Source organism: Eleutherodactylus coqui, chromosome 8 (genome assembly GCF_035609145.1).
Source record: "Eleutherodactylus coqui strain aEleCoq1 chromosome 8, aEleCoq1.hap1, whole genome shotgun sequence".
NCBI lineage: Eukaryota > Metazoa > Chordata > Amphibia > Anura > Eleutherodactylidae > Eleutherodactylus > Eleutherodactylus coqui.
Genome location: NC_089844.1, coordinates 52,923,686 through 52,944,381, shown reverse-complemented (window position 1 = coordinate 52,944,381; position 20,696 = coordinate 52,923,686). Strand labels below are relative to the sequence as shown.

The following is a 20,696-nucleotide window of genomic DNA, read 5'->3' as shown; positions in this document are numbered from 1 at the left end:
CTTCAAAACCACCGCGGGTTTTGAAGCAGCGGTTCTCACGGCGGAAATCTTGTGGTTTTTCGCTGCGGCCAAACCGCGGGATTTCCGTCGAGAATCCGCCCAGTGAGAACCCAGCTTATACCTTACATCCTCGGACTGAGCTGCTTTGGGCGCATAAACTTAGCACATAGGACTCAAAGTAGCTGATAAAGTCTTCTTAAGCAGCACATCTGAGGGACACAATAGTCTCACACATGCGGTATTTACAGCGTTTAACGTTTATTTATTATAAACGAGCTGTTTAAACGCTGTACCAAGCCGCCATTCATTTCAATGGGACCCCTCAGACGAACACGTTAGCACAGCGTTTGTAACGCAAAGCTAAATGAAGCGCTGTATGCTCTATTTTACAGTGTTTCATCGCATTTCTGGCGCTACACATCGCCCATTGAAATGAATGGGGAGCGTCTGTACGCCTTCTGTTTTTCTTAAGAAATGAAGAAAAAACAAAACACACATACTGCATACGGATGATATACGGAACTGTGCATGGATGGAGAAACATGACAAGTTGTTTAACGCAAGGGCGTATCTAGCGTAAGACTTATGTGTGAAGTTTAGCCTATACATTGGAGCACTATAGTGCAGCACTACTCCATACAGGTGCAGTATAACACATCATACCTTCTATGGAAGAATACACTTCATTATACGATAGCCATAGGAATATGATGCGCATAGTGTGTCCAAGCTCAATGGGGCAAAAACGTATAGCCAAAGCACACCAGCATAAATGAGGCTTTACTGCAAGGGTAAACTAATCAAAAACTCCAAGCAGCTAAAAGTGAACCTACAATTAAATGGGACTAATCTGCAGAAAGTCCTTGTGACCAATGAACGTGACGTCACAGCTTGACGAAGAGGCTGCATCTTCAAACATTTGATCAATAGGGGTCTCAAAAGTGGTCATCATCAATATTTAAGTCCCGGAAAACCTCCTTTAAATTTTAAATTTCTCTCTTCCTGCAGCTGCCACTAGGGGGAACTCAGTGCATCGCATTAATGTAGTTACCATTTAACTCGAATTCAATGAGCACCCCTCAGTAGGGACAGAAAGATTTCTCTCATTCATTCCACCCACTATTTTCTTCTAAGGTGCTTAGAGGTGGGGTACTAGGAAACCCCCTCCCTAAGGTTTTCTTATGCAAGGGTGCAATGTGCCAGTCCGTCTGCATGCAGCCCCCCAATAGAACATTTCTCTTTGACGTTGTCCACCAGCCTCCCAGTACCAACATCTACTGTATCCCCATACCTGTACCCCACCCTGCCTTGTCTACCCCTGCTGCGGACATGCATTCTCTCGACTTTGCTCCTCGCCTGCTATACTCCATCCCAATTAATGGCAGGGCTTCGCATGAAGAGGTTTTATAGACCGCACCTCCTGTGTGACGCTCTTCTAGCCTCCAGAACCAAGTAAGAAATTGATGATAAATCAATTTCCTGCGCAGTGCAGCCTAATCTCTCTCTGTCTTTATGGAACGCAGAGATGCCGAAATACGGAACAATTTCCTTTCCTGCTGCCCATGCTCTCCGGGTCGGACTGTAATGAATTCACCGCGCGGGAACAGGGATAATCTCCTTTGCACTGTCACACTTTGCTCCTCAGGTCAGAAATCTATGAATATGAAGTAGGAAGGTTTGGGCTACCAATTTACTGTACAAATGTGAAAATGGTCTGTGCAAAATGAGGTTTATTTAGCAAAGAGAGTCGTATTCGCACAGGAGGAAGATGGCTCACCGCGACTTGTAACCCAGAATTAACTTGTGTTTAACTTGCGCTACTCACCGCTACGGAATACCGAGCCAAAACTGCGGAGTAACACTTCCTTGAAAATGCAATATATCCTGGTTATGTAAAAGGGCACAAACTTCCTTCTAGGGTCACACCTCCTATTGTACACACGGCTTCATGGCCAGAGACGTTCTGGCCGCAACCGTCCTTTGGCGCTGACTAATCTGCACATTAAGCAGGTCACAAATCACATTTTAATTTCGCTTTCACGTTCGAAAGCGTCATCTGTCTTTCTTCTGCGGCTGAATTACTGCAGCGTCTCGCACAGGGATGTCATAGTAAAATGATGCATTGAATTTCTAACTCCGCTGTAAGGGCTCCTTCACACGGGCGTGTTTGCGTGCGCAAAATTTGCAGGTACGGTACACAGAAAATAGAACCCATTGATTTCAATGGGTTTGTACACGATTTTGGGGGAAAAAAGGAACATGCTCTACTTTTATGCACAAAAGTCCCATAAAAGTCTATGGAGCGTGCGCAAATCCATTATTGTCTGCGTTTTTGCTGAACGATTATCATTCATTTTTGCTCATTTGACCAATTTTTTGGAATTAAAATCTTTCCATATAACTTTAGGGCGGCTTCACACAGAGAATAGAACCCATTGATTTTAGTGGGTTTGTTCTCGTTTCGCAATTTTTTCGCATACACATTTCTCACGCAAACAAAAAAATAGAAGTCTGTGGGAGGTGTGCAAATATGCGTGCAATGTGGAGGCACAGCACGCTGCGCAATGGCATAAAAAAAAAAGAACGTATCTGGAAGTCATTAGGCTAAATAACCATTTAAATCGGGGCGTGTTTGTCCGCCGCACTCAAATGAAAAACGCCCTGCGTGCGCAAAAAGTACAGTAAAGTGCGCCGATACGCGTGCAAAAAAGTCTCATACTCAGTGCAAATACGTTGCGCTGAGGCGTGCACAAAAATGCACACGCCCGTGTGAAGCCGCCCTTAACGCTCGCCGCTAGATCCTGCCTATGCTCACACATAGTATTTCACGGCCGCATAAAATCACGCCCATCTGTTTAAGCCCGTAGACCGAACTTGGATGTTAAAATCACCCGCGTGTGTACCGCCTGCAAGTACCGTGTTTCCCCGAAAATAAGACGGTGTCTTATATTAATTCTTGTTCAAAAAGGTTTAACTTTTTTACATGTATAGTGCCTGGACACTATTTAAATTGACTTTTTTAATTAACTGTTAGCAGGGTTTAATTTTGGAGTAGGGCTTATATTTCAAGCATCCTCAAAAAGCCTCAAAAATCATTTTGCAGCCTCAAAAATTCTGGAAAATCATGCTATGTCTTATTTTCAGGGAAACAGGGTAAAAGAATCTGAAGCGATAGGCGCTCCTCAAATGTAATTTATTTACCCAGAACAAGCGTACCAAGGCTGCAGTGGTCCACAAGGGCCGTTAGTGGCCGGAGACCAGGTCACATGCTTACAAAACACTGGAAAATCCTAAAATCCCAGCACATTAGATACCCTGCAAGCGGCTGCAGCAATAATAATGCTGGTGAAGATTCCATGTTTTGCAGGCACGCTGCACTCACAGATGTTTCTTCTTCTAGAAATGTTTTTTCATTAGCTTCCAGCCTGGCAGACAATAAGCGAGGGAGGTTTTTTTGCGCACTCCGCAGCTGAACACATATTCATACTTTTCTAAATGATATTTGCATCTTGTTTATATATGCAGTTCAAACAAGTCCACCTCATCAGGTTCTTCATCTAGGAGCGTACAGTTTCCCTATTCTCGTTAACCTGTTCATTACCAGAGGTGGTGCACAATACACCTGCTAAGGAGGAGGTACTATACACATTACACCTCAACTTACAAACCCATTGTCATGGATTTGGGCATAATACATACTTTCAAGGATGGTCTCACATCTCCGGCCAGAGGATCGGTCGCAGATCTGGCTGAAAATACCGGAAAAAAAAGGACTGCAAGCAGCACTTTTTCTTCCACCCAAAAAGCAGTCAGCTGAGCAGAAAGTGGGCAGACCCATTATAGTCAATAGGGTCCACCCAGTGCTGCTTGGTTCCATCTAGAGGTGGAACCGTTTCGCAGTGGGGATTGCTCTTTCCTGCTCCCCGAACGATGTGAAACCACCCTAAGTCCTCACATACACCAGCATATTATGACTATTATAAAGCTCCGAGATGTATGGAACCAAAAAACAGCCCATAGAAGTCTTTGTAGTCCTATCGCACCTCTCTATGGCTATAATTTAATGCAGAGGCATTCAAATTGTTCCATCAGATGTCACATATCTCTATAATATGATGCTCTATGAATGCCCCACTATGGAGGCAGATAGTACCGAGCCGTAGATCTGTGGGCCTCCATACCAGCTCCTAGCACTCGGCTCTGCCATGTTCGTGAAGCCTTAGCCATAAATAGTATTAGAATACGATAATTAGATTATTTTTCTTATTATATGGAACCATTTGATAGTCTTAGATGTCATTGCACCTTTTATTCAACTGAATATACAGTATTCGTACAGAAGTAGCATCTACTGGATGGTCAAAAAGTATGGAGACACCTGAATATCTAGGAAACGGTAGTTATGAATACAATCCTCTGGGTGGCATATTGCTAACAGAAAGGGAGCAAATGCGACAGGGGTTTGTGTCCAACATGGTAGACATGTCGGAAGCAGACATCTTGGAACCAAGTCCATATTTTCCAATGGGAAGGGGTGTATGTGACATATGTATCTGATAGAGAATTTGATGAGGAATTTTGCTGATTTTTACAATTTGCTGTGGAATTTCCCGCAGTGGACATTCCACAGTGTTTCCGCCATGTGTGAAAATACACTTAATATGGAACAAATGGAAGACGCAAGAATATTATTGATGGCAATGGCTAGGATGGCCAGTTATTTCTTGATAATGTGGATGACGGTGGTGTTGCAAGTCAGTTTTCTTCTATAGACCGTTATGAAATGTTGAGCTAACAAATGCTAATCCTTGCTGGTCAGAAGGGTCTCCAGTAGTGATGAGCGAGCATACGCGCTAAGGGCAATTGCTTGAGCGAGCATTGCCCTTAGCCAGTACCTGCCCACTCGAGAGAAAAGGTTCGGCTGCCGGCGGCGGCGAAGAGCGGGGAGGAACAGAGGGGAGATCTCTCTCTCTCCCTCACTGCCGCAACTCACCAGTCACCCGCGCCGGCAGCCGAACCTCTTCTCTCGAGCGGGCAGGTACTCGCTAAGGGCAATGCTCGCTCATCTCTAGTCCCCAGCAATCAGTTTGGCAGCAAGTACTCAATTTCCCTGTACCTCCATTATACACATCAATTCATTGCCTGTCTAATGCAGGGCAGGTCCTCCAGGGCGAGATGTTCTTTGTAAGTGTTCTCTACTCTGGCCAAGAGATGAGGATCCTGAACACAGATACCTTCTCCATTACTGGAGACTCAGAATAGAATAAAGGGGAATATGGAAGTAGATTTCACAAACTATACAACCCATTCATGTGCTGCTGCTTCATATGTAAGTGTGCAGTAATAACGGACATATATAGAGGAGAGGGTTCCCTTCATGTGTGAGGCATACCGCCACATCCTATGTAAGAACAGAAAGGGCTGGCATTTATTTGCATATGCCCATTTTTCATAGCATCTGTTGGGAGGTGTTGACTGCCCTTGGCAATACAGAGGACCACCTTCTTCTGTAGAGAACATAGCAACTACAAAAGCTGACTCTGTGCTTGGGACATATACAGAGGAGTCAGAGGACATACTGTATACAGAAGACCAAATCAAAATATAGACTCCCTTCATGTGCTAGGTCATACAACCCCACATCCCATACAAGAACTCAATGGACTGCGTACTCACATTCCTCATATCTTATAATAAAAAGTGTTTGTGGAGAGGGTGTGGACTACTACAGGGAAGGGCTAACACTATTGTACCTATGTCCTTGAAGGTAATATTTTAATCAGTGGGGGTCTGACTGCTGAAACCCCCAATGATCCCAAGAATGACTTAATAAGTCCTCAAGTGAATAGAGAGGATGTCGCATAGTCATGGTGCTGATCCATTTACTTCAATGACAGCGTTGGAGATTGCCAAAGTGCTTGAACTCATTGAAGTGAATAGAGCGGCGGCACACCTATGTGGCCTTCACTCCATTCACTCAGAAGCCAACCGGACTCTATTCTCTGGATCGGTGGGGGTCCCACCAAATAGAGGGTAACTTTATAGCTTCACACAACACCTTTAAGAAAACATGCATTCATATACCAATTGTGCGCTGTTTATGTTACCTTTATATGTTTTATAAAGTAATATACTGTATATTTATTTGAGCTTTTGGGTTCTTTAACTTGAATGCCAACAGGTTGATATCGATTACCAACTAGCTGCACATTCCTGAACAGTCCATAAAACAAATTTCTCATTTGTGAAAAATGTTGATGCATCTGCAATTTTCCATGGAGCTGTAAAAGCTTATGCAGGTTAAGGTCCATTTACACGCAAAGACGATTGCTCAAAATTCGTCAGAAACTGACAGTTTTAAACTATCATTTTGCATTAGGTACTAATGGGTCAATCAGCCCATTAGTAGCTAACTAGCTTCATTTCCATGTATTTAGAGAACAGCTAGTGGTCTGTTCTCTAAACACATCGCTTTTGTTCTGCTGCATGCAGAAGCTTGCATACAATGTTATCAGTGCTGCCTGCGGAGAACACAGCATGCCGTTCCTCTTATCAGGGATGATGGCTTTTATTTATGCTGAGCTGAACTCAGAGATGGATGAAGAGTGCACGGTAAGTGTGTAGTGGCCCGGAGTTAACGGGGCCCCTCCATAATGTATGCATGTATTTGTCTTGTGCCTATATGTTGTCAGTGTCTTTCATGTTGCATCAATATAATGTATATTGCATAGCTGCAGCACTGAATGGGTTAACTGTCTGGTATGCAGGTTGCCTGGAAAATGTATCTTGTTGTTTGTCATGTTATGGTGCTTCATATATGGGATTGCAAGGTGTGTGCAAGGGTGGTTCTGTCCCGGTCTTGCTAGTGTGAGGAGCGTTTTGGAGAAACTACATGGACACCTTCAGTTCTGTGTGGGCCAGAATGGAATATAGACTCTTCTGATATCCTATGATTTCCTCCCTGTCGCACCACTTTGTGATCCTCCACCATTTTTCCTGCTGGCGTGTATATTTCTACAGTTGGACTGTAATTATTGTTCAAGTAAATGAGCACTGCCGACCATTCCCGGCTTTGCTCCTAAATATTTCCCTGTGTTTGTGGACCACTTATTTCAGCATCTGGATTCACCGCAGAGGAAGGAACGTGGGTAAACCACGTATTTGGTTACCCCCATGAAAGTCTCTCCCCAGCGGCAACTTGAAAGGGTCCCATGCTACCCTCAGGATGGGAGATGGTGCACCCCTGTGACAAGGCCCAAACTCTACCCTACTGTCTCCTCGGCTTGGGCCCGCTCCTCGGACTCTGCAAGTGCACAATGGGCACACATTTACACGCAATGGCTATCGCTCAAAAGCCGGCATTTGGACGAATTTTGAGCGATCATCGTTGCGTGTAAATCAGCCTTTATATTGCTTATAATTACCATCATGTTACATCCTACAGTAAATGTTACTAATGTCTTCATATTAGTATCCTTTATAACATTTATGATTCATTAAAGTTTTCCAAAGTGTCTGTAAAAAAAATTTGGGTTGTTCGCGATTTCTGGATACGTTGTCCGGTAAAAACGAAAAATCGGTTTAGCAGCAACACTCGCTGATATCTACGAAGTAGGCGCACATGACACAGTTATGCTTCATTTGCTGCCAAAGCAGGAAAGAAGATATTGGATAGCCCCCCTCCTCGCATACTCTTGAGACATCTGTTACGCATAGTTATGATCTTCTCCTCTATACAAATTAAACTTTTTCCATTTGTGTACAAGATGTAAAGTTGCTGAATCAGCATTGAGACAGACCATGAAATAGCAGGTATCAAGCTTCCAGTTTGCAGTACAAAATTAGCTGCGTGCCTCACTGTGTGTATTCTCCTCCTCGGCTCACAGCATGCTAATTTAAGCAGCAATCAAAACAGTTTGTGCAGGAGGCATAATATCTGTCAGCCTCGGGTTACAGGACAACACTTCTGTACTAGAAGTACAATGCATCTTTAACTCCTGCAGCGCTGATGACAGCTGAGCATCATCATTTATCCTATCCTTACTTTCATCAGCACAAGTAACATTGGGTGACTGGGAAGGGGCACTGCAATGGATATTTCTCCTCTTAGGCATACACATATTAATACTTGAGTATATTTGCTTCTATTGACAGTAAAAATATGCATCCTAGTCCTTCCGATCAAGCAGACGGAGCTAGACCTTGCAGAGTTACTATATACTGTATAGGTGTTCTAGGTAGGCCCCCTCATGGTCGATTGTTGCAAATTCATGACAAGAATGTAATATTTAGCTGTTTATTTTTATGGTAATAGAAGAAACATGATTTCTTAAATATTATAGGATGGATTGAGATGTATCAAAATACACAAAACACATGTTGATGCAATACATAGTTGATCCTATACAGAGCTGGATGTCTTAAAGTATACTGAGGTTGTAGGTAGGTCCCTGACTATAAAGTGTACCTATGAAAACCTCTAACTGGGCTACAGGGAGAAAGGTATATTCTGAAAAACAAGAATTAAACAGGGGAATGAGTGAGAGCATATAGGAAATAAATACACAGATCTGAAATACTGTAGGAAGTCAAATACATGTTTTCAGAAATTAAAGCATAGCTCCATTTACTCCAAAAGGTAAAACTGACAGAGCGAAACACTGCAGGGGTGTCAGGAAAGTCCAATTATGAAGACCTGCAAAGCTTCTGAACAGCCTTTGAGTCTGATAGTCAACAGAATAGTCTATAACTGGCTGTACTCAAGGATGATGTGAAATTGGCTATTGTACATTGGACGCCATTGTATTATAGACAACTGCCCTTTCCCGATTAAAGTATCCCTTTATGGAAATCAGACCCCGGAGTTAGCAAAAAAACCCCAAGTGAGCAAGTTTTCCGTGGATCAGTTTCAATGTGAATCCACATCAGAATAGGTAAATTGAGCTTTAAACAGGGTATGGTTATCAATGCTGGACTACTCAGGGGCGGTATTTCAAAAACTACCAACCTTGTAGAGTTTTCTCATGCAACCGTGTCAAGAGTACATAGAGAATGCTGTGACTGAGGGAAAACAACCAGTGAAAAGGGGTCCTGTGGATGTAAACAACTTGTCAATGAAAGGAACCAAAGGAGGATGTCAAGAATTGTTCTGATGAACTGGGGGTGTACAAACACTCCAACTAATATGTCCGTATGCATAACTTGTTGTTTCTTAGCACAGATGGGCCACAACAGCAGATGACCAGATTGAATGCCATTGCTGTCTTAGGGAGACAGAAAGGAAAGACTCAAGTGGGCAAAAGAGGGCAAAAATTGAATCACTGGGCAGTGCAGAAATATCGCCTGGTCAGATGAATACAGATTCTGTTGCACCATTCTGATAGGAGGATCAGAATTTGGTGCAAGCAGCATGAACTGATGGACCTTTCCTGTCAGCTTTAGGGCTTATTCAGACAAACGTGGTTTTGTCCTCTTATGCGGACAAACCAAAACCACTGATTTCAACAGGATTTCATGGTTTCATTTTCACCAGCTCCTTTCTCATCCATTATTTGTACGACTGAGAAAAGATAGGACCTGCCCTATCTTTACCGAACGTAGTGAATACTACATGCAGGAATGATTGGGCAGCAACTGTCTTCCAATGGTTAGTTTCAAACTCCTGCTTTCTGACGCAAAGTTTAAAAAGACTGCAGAGGGAATTGCCTCGTTCAGGCACAACTACACCCTGTGCTTATCTGAATCCGCCCTTGCAGAACATGACAGTCTAATTTGCAGCAACTCCAGGAAGCTTTCTGTCCACATTACCAAATATCCCTGCAGAATGTTTTAATCCCCTAATGGACACTGTGCCAGTGCTAAAGGCCAAAGAAGGTCCAACGCTACTAGTTGGGTGTCTCTAATAAAGTAACCATTTAGTATATGGAATAACAGAATCTTTACCATCTGCACGCCACCACTTTTATCACCCAACCTTCTCTGCAGTCAGTTGCACTCAAGTGCAAGCAACGAGCAAGCAAAGAAAGTGCATGTCTTGACTTGTTATATTCTGTTGAAGGGACACTTGAAGTACTGATACAGAGTCAAAGTCAAGATTATCAAACCACCTCTTCCAGAAAGCTGGAGAATCAAAAGTCATTGTCAGAGCGTAGCCACAGCCTGCTCTCACATGAATGCGTTACCAGGTCTCGCCAGTGGATAGTGATGACAGTAGGTAGGGGCATTTAACAAAAAAATTAACTATGATTTAAAATTAAAGGTAAATACCCCCAGTTTTATGGAAGGTCTACAGTGCTTGGAATTCAGATCTCAAATCCAGAAACAGAGCACAATGACTAAACCATCAGTGGAATCATTCTTCCAGCACAGAGATGACATCTATAGTTATAGTCCAGCACCAGGCTAATGTACTATCTGACTTCAATAAGGTTATGCTGGGCCTGTGTGATAATTAATTAACCCTTTATATCCGGGACCTCCCACACTGGATCGATATATAATCCCTCCCGCGGAATCTTCAGCCCCAAGATACACAGTGCTAACATGCGGAATTGAAAATAACAGAATCCTGCCTCCAATTCCGCATAAAAATCCGCAGTTAATAGCACAGAATTTAGCACAGAATTCAGGGATGGCATATTCCACAGAGCCGCTGTGAAATATTCCATCTCGTATTAAAGTGATTTAAGCATTTCTTTCTTACTGACAATGAAGAAAAGTATTCTAAAGATCTCCAAGTCCTACATTTGAATAAGCGCTTGCAAACATCTGCACTCATATAATAAACAATATGTTCTCAGACACATCTTCAGAAGGAATCGTGAGATGCTGTGCTCTTAATGAAGGAAGCATTTAGAGCTATCAAGGGACCCTAGGCACCAGAACACACCTGCGTAATCACCTAACGCTGTTGTTTCAATGAACAACCCTAAGACATCTTGAAATCCTTTGAGGTGTTTTATCCAATAGCTTTGTAAAATTGTGTACCCGCTGCAGAAACAAAAATGCAGAATAAAAATACGAATTCCTTTCTTCTCTGAAGAGTGTAAGCAACAGAGCATCTCACCTAAGGGTATTACAGATTCTACTAAAGAGAGCTTCGGCCTTGGGAGACAGTGATCCTATTCTGGATCAATGCATTTTATTCTGAGTTGGAAATAAATCTAAGGGACGGGTATTTGCCCACTCAGTCAACCATGAAGAAGGCAGAAAACTATACAGAAAAAGAGGAGGGCGATCTTGGCTTATTTGGGGAATGACTAGGCTTAAGTCAAAGGTATAAAAAAAAAATTGGATGCTAAGTATACCGGCTGGTTTAACCATATGGATGCCTAACGTGCAATCCAGACGAATGGTTTACACATAAGGAAAAAAGGATAGTGACAAAGTTATTCAAAAGTAAGCAAAACAAAGCACAATAAGCTGCAAAGAAAACATTGTATGATATAGGGTATTGTATTAAGGATTAATCCTTACAAATAATCTATTGTCAAACTCCATTACAATGATAAATGACTGGATGTCAAAGAATGAAGGGGAGGGGGGATAAGCTGGTGTAGAACGCGGTGCCTATTTTGGACTGGTCTATATTAAAATGAATGCTAGAATATTCTTAAAATATAGTGTTCTGTATATTACCGTGTTTCCCCGAAAATAAGACAGTGCCTTATATTAATTTTTGTTCAAAAAGGTTTAACTATTTTACATGTATAGCAGCCTGGACACTATTTAAATTGACTTTTTTAATTAACTGTTAGCAGGGCTTAATTTTGGAGTATATATTTCAAGCATCCTCAAAAAGCCTGAAAAATCATTTTGCATCCTCAAAAATTCATGCTATGTCTTATTTTCAGGGTATGTCTTATTTTCAGGGAAACAGGGTAGCTTCTTATTAGAAGATGTAGAGTACTAAATAGTTAGAAATTCCATAGTGGAAGGAGAGAGATAGTAAAATACAAAGAAGAGAAAGAAAAGAAAGGAGTGAAGCTAGGAAAAAAGAAATATGGACTATAAGAACTATAGAAGGCCAGAAGGAAATATTGGAAAGACTGAAAATGCAGGGAAAGGAAAGAGGAACGGGAAGAAAATGGAAGGAAGAAGCCAATATCAATAGAAAAATGATCATTGTCAAATGAAATCAGATCAACCAGCATAGGAAAAACAATCTCAGAGTGTATTCCTTGTGTGCAGTGAGGACGGCAGTAAAATATGTCATGCAGCAAATGTGCTGCAACTCAACCAATGTACATTTAATTACAGGATTTTCCCTAAACTACCATAGACTCTTACAGTTCGGTATGCCTAATTATTCCACAGTGTAGTTTTCCCTTTTACTTCTAGGGTGATAATAAACCAAAGCCCTTCAAAAAGGATATAGCACTGATGTGCACTGTAAAGCGCTGCAGAATATGTTGGCGCCATATAAAGGTTATTATTCTCATAAGAGGAATATCCTTCTGTTTCAGTTGGACTTCGCTGCAGGAGGTGAACCCTCTGTTTTATTTGCTAATGTGGGAGATTCATGACCAAACAAAAAGCGCTTCCCTTCATTTGTGTTTAATATAACGTAAACTTGTTGTCTGTGATATATATATTAAAAAAGGGGAGAAAGAGGGCATTCAGCAGGTGAGTAATCGTTATTTTTTATTTCATCGCATTTTCTTAGACAAATCCCCAAAACCCCTCTAAATTGTATGTAAGTGACCCCAATTCTCTCAATAGGGGCTGTAATAAATGATTCAGCCTTATCCATTCATACAGTAGGTAGCAAGCTGTTCATGCACCTTCGTTACTCTAGATTGTGATACAAATGTACAACATCATCACTAACAAGCTTTAAAACAGAGGCAGATAATACAGTAGAATGGGTAGGTTAGCCATTTACCTATATGAACCCCGCTTTGATCGCTGCTGGGTTTTGTTTACAGGCTGCCAAGGTGACATTCCGTATAGAAACGTGACTACTGCAGCCAATCACTGCCTTTAGTAGTGAACGGCATGAGACCGTTGAGGCCAGTGATTGACGGCAATGGTCATGTTGTACACAGAGCATCCCCACTGCAACACGGAAACAAAGCCTGACGGGGAGGACTGGAGTGGTTTGGCTGGAACAGCGGAGGATGGAATGGGTGAGTAATGCTTTTTTTTAATTATTTTATATCATTCCCTGCACATAAAAAAAACATAACCCAGAAAACCCCTCTAGGGAGCGTTCGCACGGGACAAAATATACTGCAAAAGCGTTGCGGAATATGCCGTCCCTGAATTTTTTGCACCAAAATCCGCACTGCTAACCGCGGATTTTGACTTGGCATTGCCGGCAAGATTCTGCTATTTTCAATTCCGCGTGTTAGTTGTGCGGATTTGGGGGCTGAATATTCTGCAGGAGGACGTATTCTGCAACGCTGTTGTGGGGTATTCTGTCTTTTATGAAAGGTCCCTTAAGGGGCGGCTTTAATTGTTCTTCAATTGGCTAAAATAGCCAAACTAAGCCTAAAAGATTTAAAACTCATGAATATTTATACCCTAAGGCATGAGCAACTTTTTAGAGATTTTCAGGAAATTAGGAGCTTGAAATATAGAACAATAGTAGCATCTGATGCTGTTATTTATGTGCACCTATTAAATGACAAGTGAAGTGTAATAGTATGAGGGGGACAAAAGGGCGGATTCCAGTCACTTCTAAAATGGATCACTTATGGGAATGATGTTCACATTATATTTCCACCCAAAAGGTAAAAATGTCCATAAATCATAAGTTAAACCTATGGCCCGAGAGGCCATATGCAGCCCAGGATGCTATTCTGCGTGGCTATATGTGGCTGTTCACAAGAGGAGTAGCCACGGCTCAGGAGCAGGTACTGGCAAGTACTAATGATGCACTGTGTAGCCAACTCTGGTTCACCCATGTATCGGTAGAATGGGGTCCCTTGACTTCATTTGGCATTCTAAAATGGACTATATGAGTGACAGAAGCAGCTGTCCAAGTCTATGGCTCTCTCCAATCGAGTTTATGAGTCATGGAATGTAAACTGCTGCCACAAAACCCATAATCTACAATGGTGATGCCTACATGCATGCATGATCTCTTCTTCCTCCTCCATGAAGTGCTAATTGCGGGAATACAGGATCCCAATTCTCCAGACAGGTGCAGGTTCCCGGACTCCCAGCTATCAGTCAATTACAGCATATACTTCTGATAAGCCATCAGATGGTAATACCCATTTAAGTTTTTTTGTGGCCTTTGTCAGTATGACAATGTGACTCTCGGACCAGAAAAGGCAGTGCACCCCTATGTTAAAATAATAGCAAAAGTTTGTTAATGCCGTTTCACTTACTTTTGATATTTTCTATTCAGCCATGGCCACTAATTCTGCAAAAGTGTCAATAGGAGTTGCAGGCATATTGGTTGTCACTTTTGAATAAGCATCTGAATGAGTGATGATCACCTGCCAAGAAGCTGTTGTGAATATCAAAGTTGGCTGTCACTCTCTAAGAAGCTAATTCCAGGGTACCGACCAATATGGATGCACTTCCTGTTGTCACTTATGATTTATTGGAAGATAATTGATTGTTAGAATCCTCTTTCATTCATTTTAATTAGAAGTCTAATGTCTTCCTCATTATGAAAATGACATCAGTTGTAAATGATGTTTATCTTTACCCAAAATCCCATTTGCTAAACACATTAAATGACAAGTTGTAAGATCTACAATTTCAGATATTAATGGGGCGCTGATTTCCACTTTTAATAGGCCTCACAATGAGTATTGATGCCAGATACTGTATATCTTTTGAGTTGTTTTTATTGTGCAGATTTCGGCTTATCTGAAAACCCTCCCTTTAATCTGAACAAGCCTTTTCCTTACACATACATCTCCTCTTCTTCTACATGCATTAGAGGATTTCCCACTGAAGATCTGCCAAGCGGAACCCCTTAAATCAAGTTGCAGCTGAAGATGCAGCTCCTACGACACTAACCCTGTAGCAAAGAATGATCACAAATGTTCTCTTGATTTCAGAATTGCCCTTAGGACTAGTTCTTGCTTGCATGACATTTTTTCCATTACACCAACTAGATCTGGGGAATATAAATGTACCGCCGCTTTTTATGCCAAGAAATGGGTGAAAAATTGAAATTGATCTAAAATGGAGTATTTCAGGGGCTGGAGAATCATCAGAGACCAACAAATCCGTTCCAGATTTCATTCACATATTTCATATTCAGAAAACGAATTAATTATCCGAAAATGTCACAAAAAATTGTCTTCAACATACAGAAAGTATAACAATAGTCAATCATTAACTTTCCGAAGTTTGGACTTCCTAGGACATAAAACTATGACACCCACTAGTATTTCTGGAGTTATTATTTGTGCCCTCCGTAGAGAGGGGACCACTTTAAAAAAAAAAAAGCATTCAGAAATGTGTCACTTCCCCTCTGAACACGGAACGTGTCTATTAATGCAAGAAGCAGATTGTCTTTTCTCGTTCCTTAATTTGTTTCATCTAAAAGCAATTCACTCAACATCTTGTCGCCCTCTGGCAGCGTGGTTTGCTTATCTGCACTTAATTTCTCATTTGGACCAAAACAAACTCTTTATAGCAGTCTGCTAACTGGAAGGGAGGGGGACAGCCTTTGTGAGAGCCAGGGTAATACCAAAACAAAGGCAATTACAATGAATGGCTTCCTCTCCGGTAAATAAAGAGTTAAGACCAATGCCAAGGCGCCGGCGACTGTTGAATATTTTTTTTTAGACTTTCCAAAATTTTTAATTCCTAGAAACTAAATGTTTACAAATAGTCAAATCCATCAAGACTGCTTATTCTTCACAGCACTGATTCCAACCTCTGCCCTAATATGTGTAATGAAATATGAAGGACGAGCCATAATGGAGAATTCTAGCATTTAATGTATTATATATCATACAGAATTTTACACTTCTGCTCGCAGCGATGTTCACTGAAGATTCTCACCCACATTTGGAATTCTCAGGCGAATCATCCCATTCTAAATATTTGGGATGATATTCCTACTGTCTGTAATCTTATTTGTTTCCAGAGAAGAAGACATTTCTGAAGCTGCCTCTGAAATATGAAGGATTGTGCATTCAGTCTTGCTACACAATGGCAGCCACAAAAGCCTGTCTTGTAAAATAACAAAAGTGTATTATTTGCTGGTGTTATCTGTCACAGGCTAATAATGAGCCGACGTCGAATCTCCCAGGATTTTTAGCAGGAAATTTTTTTCCATTTTTCTTTCGTGTTTCTGAGCGAGAAATGAAAAGCTAAACATAATTATATTTAAATATATATTGTCACGGAATGATCAGGTAAATAAGAAATAAGTTTTATGGAAAGTTTATGCATATTCTGCCATAAAGAGGCATGAAAAAGAAAAAAAGGCAAAAAAATTAAAGGCAAAAAGACTTGAGTGCACAATTCTAAGCACACTTGCCATAATAAATATAGTAATATATGAGTAAGTGGGAATAAATAGAGATTTGCATACATATCATAGGTAAAAGCACATGAGTATTTCCAGAAATGCAAATATATATACACATAGCTACAGAGAGCGATAGATAGATAGATAGATAGATAGATAGATAGATAGATAGATAGATAGATAGATAGATAGATAGATAGATAGATAGATAGATAGATATAGCTTCAACTCATCTATGGCACAGATTACACACTTTAAGGAATAGACCTAATAGTAATAGTTCAGTGTATGAAATATATATAATATATATATATATATACATATATAATTCATATATATATATTATATTCATATATATATATATATATATATATATATATATATATATATATATATATATATATATATATATACATACACACACACACACACACACACATATATATACTCATATTTATATTATATATTATACATATACAGATCACTAACTAATATCCCCACTAGAGAAATGGGTCACTAAATGAAGTGGTGGATCAAACTTTGCTGCAGCCAAATTAACAGTTTCTGAAGGGACCAGAGCTAAAACTCAAATTCCTTGGAAGGCCAGTAGAAAAAAAAACCCATCTCCTCAGGATAGGCCTCATACAGTATCTTCCTACCAGCCACATAGGGATTCAACGAACAGAGTCAACTAAAATATAGTTTGCTTTCTGACCTAATTGACATGTTTTAACCCATTAGCTGCTGTTTGCTCATTAATAGTGTTGCTGAAGGGGGAATTGTAATGAAACATCGAAGGTATGTTGAAGTAAGTGATCTGATCCAAGCTGCGCCATACACTAATCGTCATAATATTTGTAAAACAAAGAGTGATTAGTGAGTAAGCGCACATACAGTATAACATTTGTATACAGTATTTCAGTGTGAACGGTTCGTTGGCTTTGAAAAGTGCCAAACTTCCATTTGTCTTCCAAGACTCTGAGTAATTTCATGTGCTTAAACAACTATGAATAGTAGATCAAGCAAAATAATGATGTTCTATAGTATACTGTCAATCTGCCCTGTTAGTTAATGGGAGATATAGGGTATTTAGGCCATGCAAAGGCCAATGGGCAAATTTATCTCTACAATGTGGTCTTAACAAGACAAAAAAAAAAGAGGCCTGGAAAGAAGAAGGCTCTTGAGATTACAAATGAAGAAGCTATGAGGTCATGTGTCAAGAGGCAGCGCACTGAGCTACAACACAATGATAGACCTCCGAGGTCGTAAGTTGCAGTCACAGCGAAGAGGCTGCGTGTATGACGCCGAACCCATTAATCCATAGTGCTTGGGAATTGAAGGGTTAAAGGAGCATTCTTTTGGGGTAGGGTTTACCTTACAATATTGTTTTGCGGAATTAATTCTTCATGGAGTCTTTCATTTAACTCCTTCACTCCCAAAATACTGCACGTGCCTCAGAGGGGAACCTTGTCACTATCAAGTGTACAGAGCCTCTCGCCATAAGCAGGTTGTGTAGTCTATGCAAGACATTATCTATAAAAACGTGTAAAACCAATCACTTGAAGGCAAAAGCTCCAGGTAGCATATTTAGGCAGTGATTTGTTAACCAACAAGCCAGCAAGTGTGTGGCCTGTGTAATATGTGTGCACACATTACACATCTCATTAAAAGAAAATAAACTAGTAAGAGTTATCAAGCCAGCCCCTGTGCAAATAAACAGAGGAGGCAGAAGGGAAGCAGGCCAATGGCAGTTGGATATAGGCTGCTGCTGGCATGAAAAGTGTAACTTGGCTGGTGTACGAGGGAAGGAGCTTGATAATAAATACACCTCTACCTTTTGGAAATCTTTGACATGTTATTTAAAATGCGAGGTCTGAAGCCCAGTCACCTAACAATGCTTGCGCACAAGGTGCGAGGATGTACTGGGTGACACTGCAGCTCTGATTTACTGCAAGCAGCATCAGCATTAGGGATTTAGCAACTAACAGAATGCACATGTAAATTCATTTAATGCATCCAGGTCCAATCACAAAGTGTGCTATGTGTGTCTGTAAATAGGGGTTAAAATATACAATACTTTTCTCCAAGGATGAATAGGAAACGAAGTCAGACTTCTAATATATGATAGATAGATAGATAGATAGATAGATAGATAGATAGAAAATTGTATATTGATTTAATCATTATATACAGATCTTAGCTGGAAGAAACTGGGACTACAGTTATGCTGGTACTTAAGAGGGATTACTCAATGACAATACTTCACATCCAACCATTTGATGGTCATTGAACTTTCTTAAAGAACATAAAAGACCATTATGCCCATCAGAAGGAAGGCATTTGCCCCTATACTCTGCTGTTCCTGCTGCCAGCACATTCACATGCATAGTAGACACAAGTGTGAGCTAGTCAAACAGGCATGACCAGATGTGAGAATATACACAACAAGCATACAAGGAAGAGGAATGAAGAGTAGTCCATACACAGTACAGCCTGGCATCACCCTCTGATACCCCAGCATAAGCACCTGTACACTAAAGTACAGCTAGCCAACTGTAACCAGCCTTTCCTCCAAAAAACATAAAACAATGTAAGAACTATGTCTGACTCTGACATTACAGAAGGAAACAATGTTTCTGTCAGCATGTAACAGGTGCATGGGATGTATTAAAGTAACAAAACAGAACATGTTGCCTAATACCTAGAGATGGCACTTTGTGAAGGGTTAATAGAGAAAACAAATAACTGAAGGCACTTTACAGCCCACCCTGAATACACCTGTATCTCCAAGTCAATGACAAGGTAGTCCCCCTGGCATGTAAGCACTTACATAGTAAACAATGAGCTCTATGTGTGTATGGGCACTGATGAGCAGGCAGGGGAATATACGATATATAACACCATAGATATATTTATGATATCATACAGAAGTAACAAGTGTTAGGTGTTGAATATATAATGTAGCTGGCATAGGCTTCAATGAAACGTACAAGTCTATAGACATCACCATTGAACCCCCTGGTATATATTAACCCCTTCAACTATAATCAGACATGAAATACTATCTGCTGCCTCTTTCTTAGCAGCAAAGAAGGGGCAAGAAACAAAGCATGGTAGTAAATAAACGAAGTGAGGAGTCCCATAGGCATGTGTGAGGGACAGTGTGGACCTGTGATAGGAATATTGCCATCCAGTTTAGACGCTTTTGTTAGAGTCATGATTTTGCAACAAGATCTCTTTGGTTATACAAGTTACTCTGCAACACATGTTGTATTTTTAGGTTTGAGCCACTTACCTGCCTGGCTGCATACCCCCTGAAGTGCTCCAAGTGCCCACAATAGGACCAGCCATCCAAAGTAGTGATGCTGCCTAGCTCCACACATCCTCACGATGTAGGTCATCTTAAATCCTTTCCAAAATTACATGTCCCAGGGGCATATCCTTCCCTCCCAATCTTCAGAGTAGGTCTAGAAGTGTCAGACAAGGAGCTCCTGGCTTGCTGTGACAGTGACAGGAAAGTTACTTCCAAGCAGCTGGGTATCCTCTGAACACTGGGTTCTTCCTCCTGTGTATGGGAATGACTTTGTGTCAAGTCGTGGTGCTGTCAGAGCCTTGCATGCATGTGCCTGTGTAGGGCACAGTGTAGGCTGCCTAGCTCCATACAATCATATGGCAAGCTGTACGGGCAGCAGAGAGCTGCCACAGAGGACCTCCCCACCTCGGACTACAAGGACGCCTCCTCCGGCTGCTTACAGCAGCGGATTGGATGAGGCTCGCAACTTGGAATCCACATGCAGGTTGCACCTGTCACTCTCGCCTGCTACAGGCAGGACAGCACATGCCAGGAGGAGGGGGGCACAGCAGTTGGATAGGGTAGTGGGTAGTAGAGGGGGCACAACTGGACTAGAAAGTACTCTAGCCTATGACTCATGAACTAAATATCATTAGAAGAAGGTCATCGGAAGCCACTAGCCTGCTCATAGTCCAACGGGGAAAATGGATTTTTCTCTTTTGCTGCATAGCAATGACCACCTTATTATTCAGATCGTGCCAATAATTCTGAATTGCATTTAAGGAGGAAAGATAAAAATGTGCTGATGGTTTAATAATGCAGGACTTTAAGCTGCTGTCACATCTGCGTTAGGGGTTCCGTCTTTATGTTTCATTCGGGGAATCACCTTTCCGAGCGGATTCGTCTTATGATGTTACCAAATAGCACCGAACTGACCAAATTATGCCCAATGCACAC

General features: G+C 41.2%; 1 protein-coding gene across 1 annotated transcript in view; it reads right to left on the bottom strand.

Moving 5' to 3' along the window:
• ERBB4 (erb-b2 receptor tyrosine kinase 4) overlaps positions 1–19,964 on the bottom strand; it is a 1,004,693-nt gene extending 984,729 nt beyond the window's left edge. The window contains exon 1 of the mRNA XM_066575628.1: positions 19,743–19,964. Coding sequence (XP_066431725.1) covers positions 19,743–19,848 — 106 coding nt within the window. The 5' untranslated portion in view covers positions 19,849–19,964. The remainder of the gene's footprint in view (positions 1–19,742) is intronic.
• Positions 19,965–20,696: the final 732 nt, after the last annotated feature.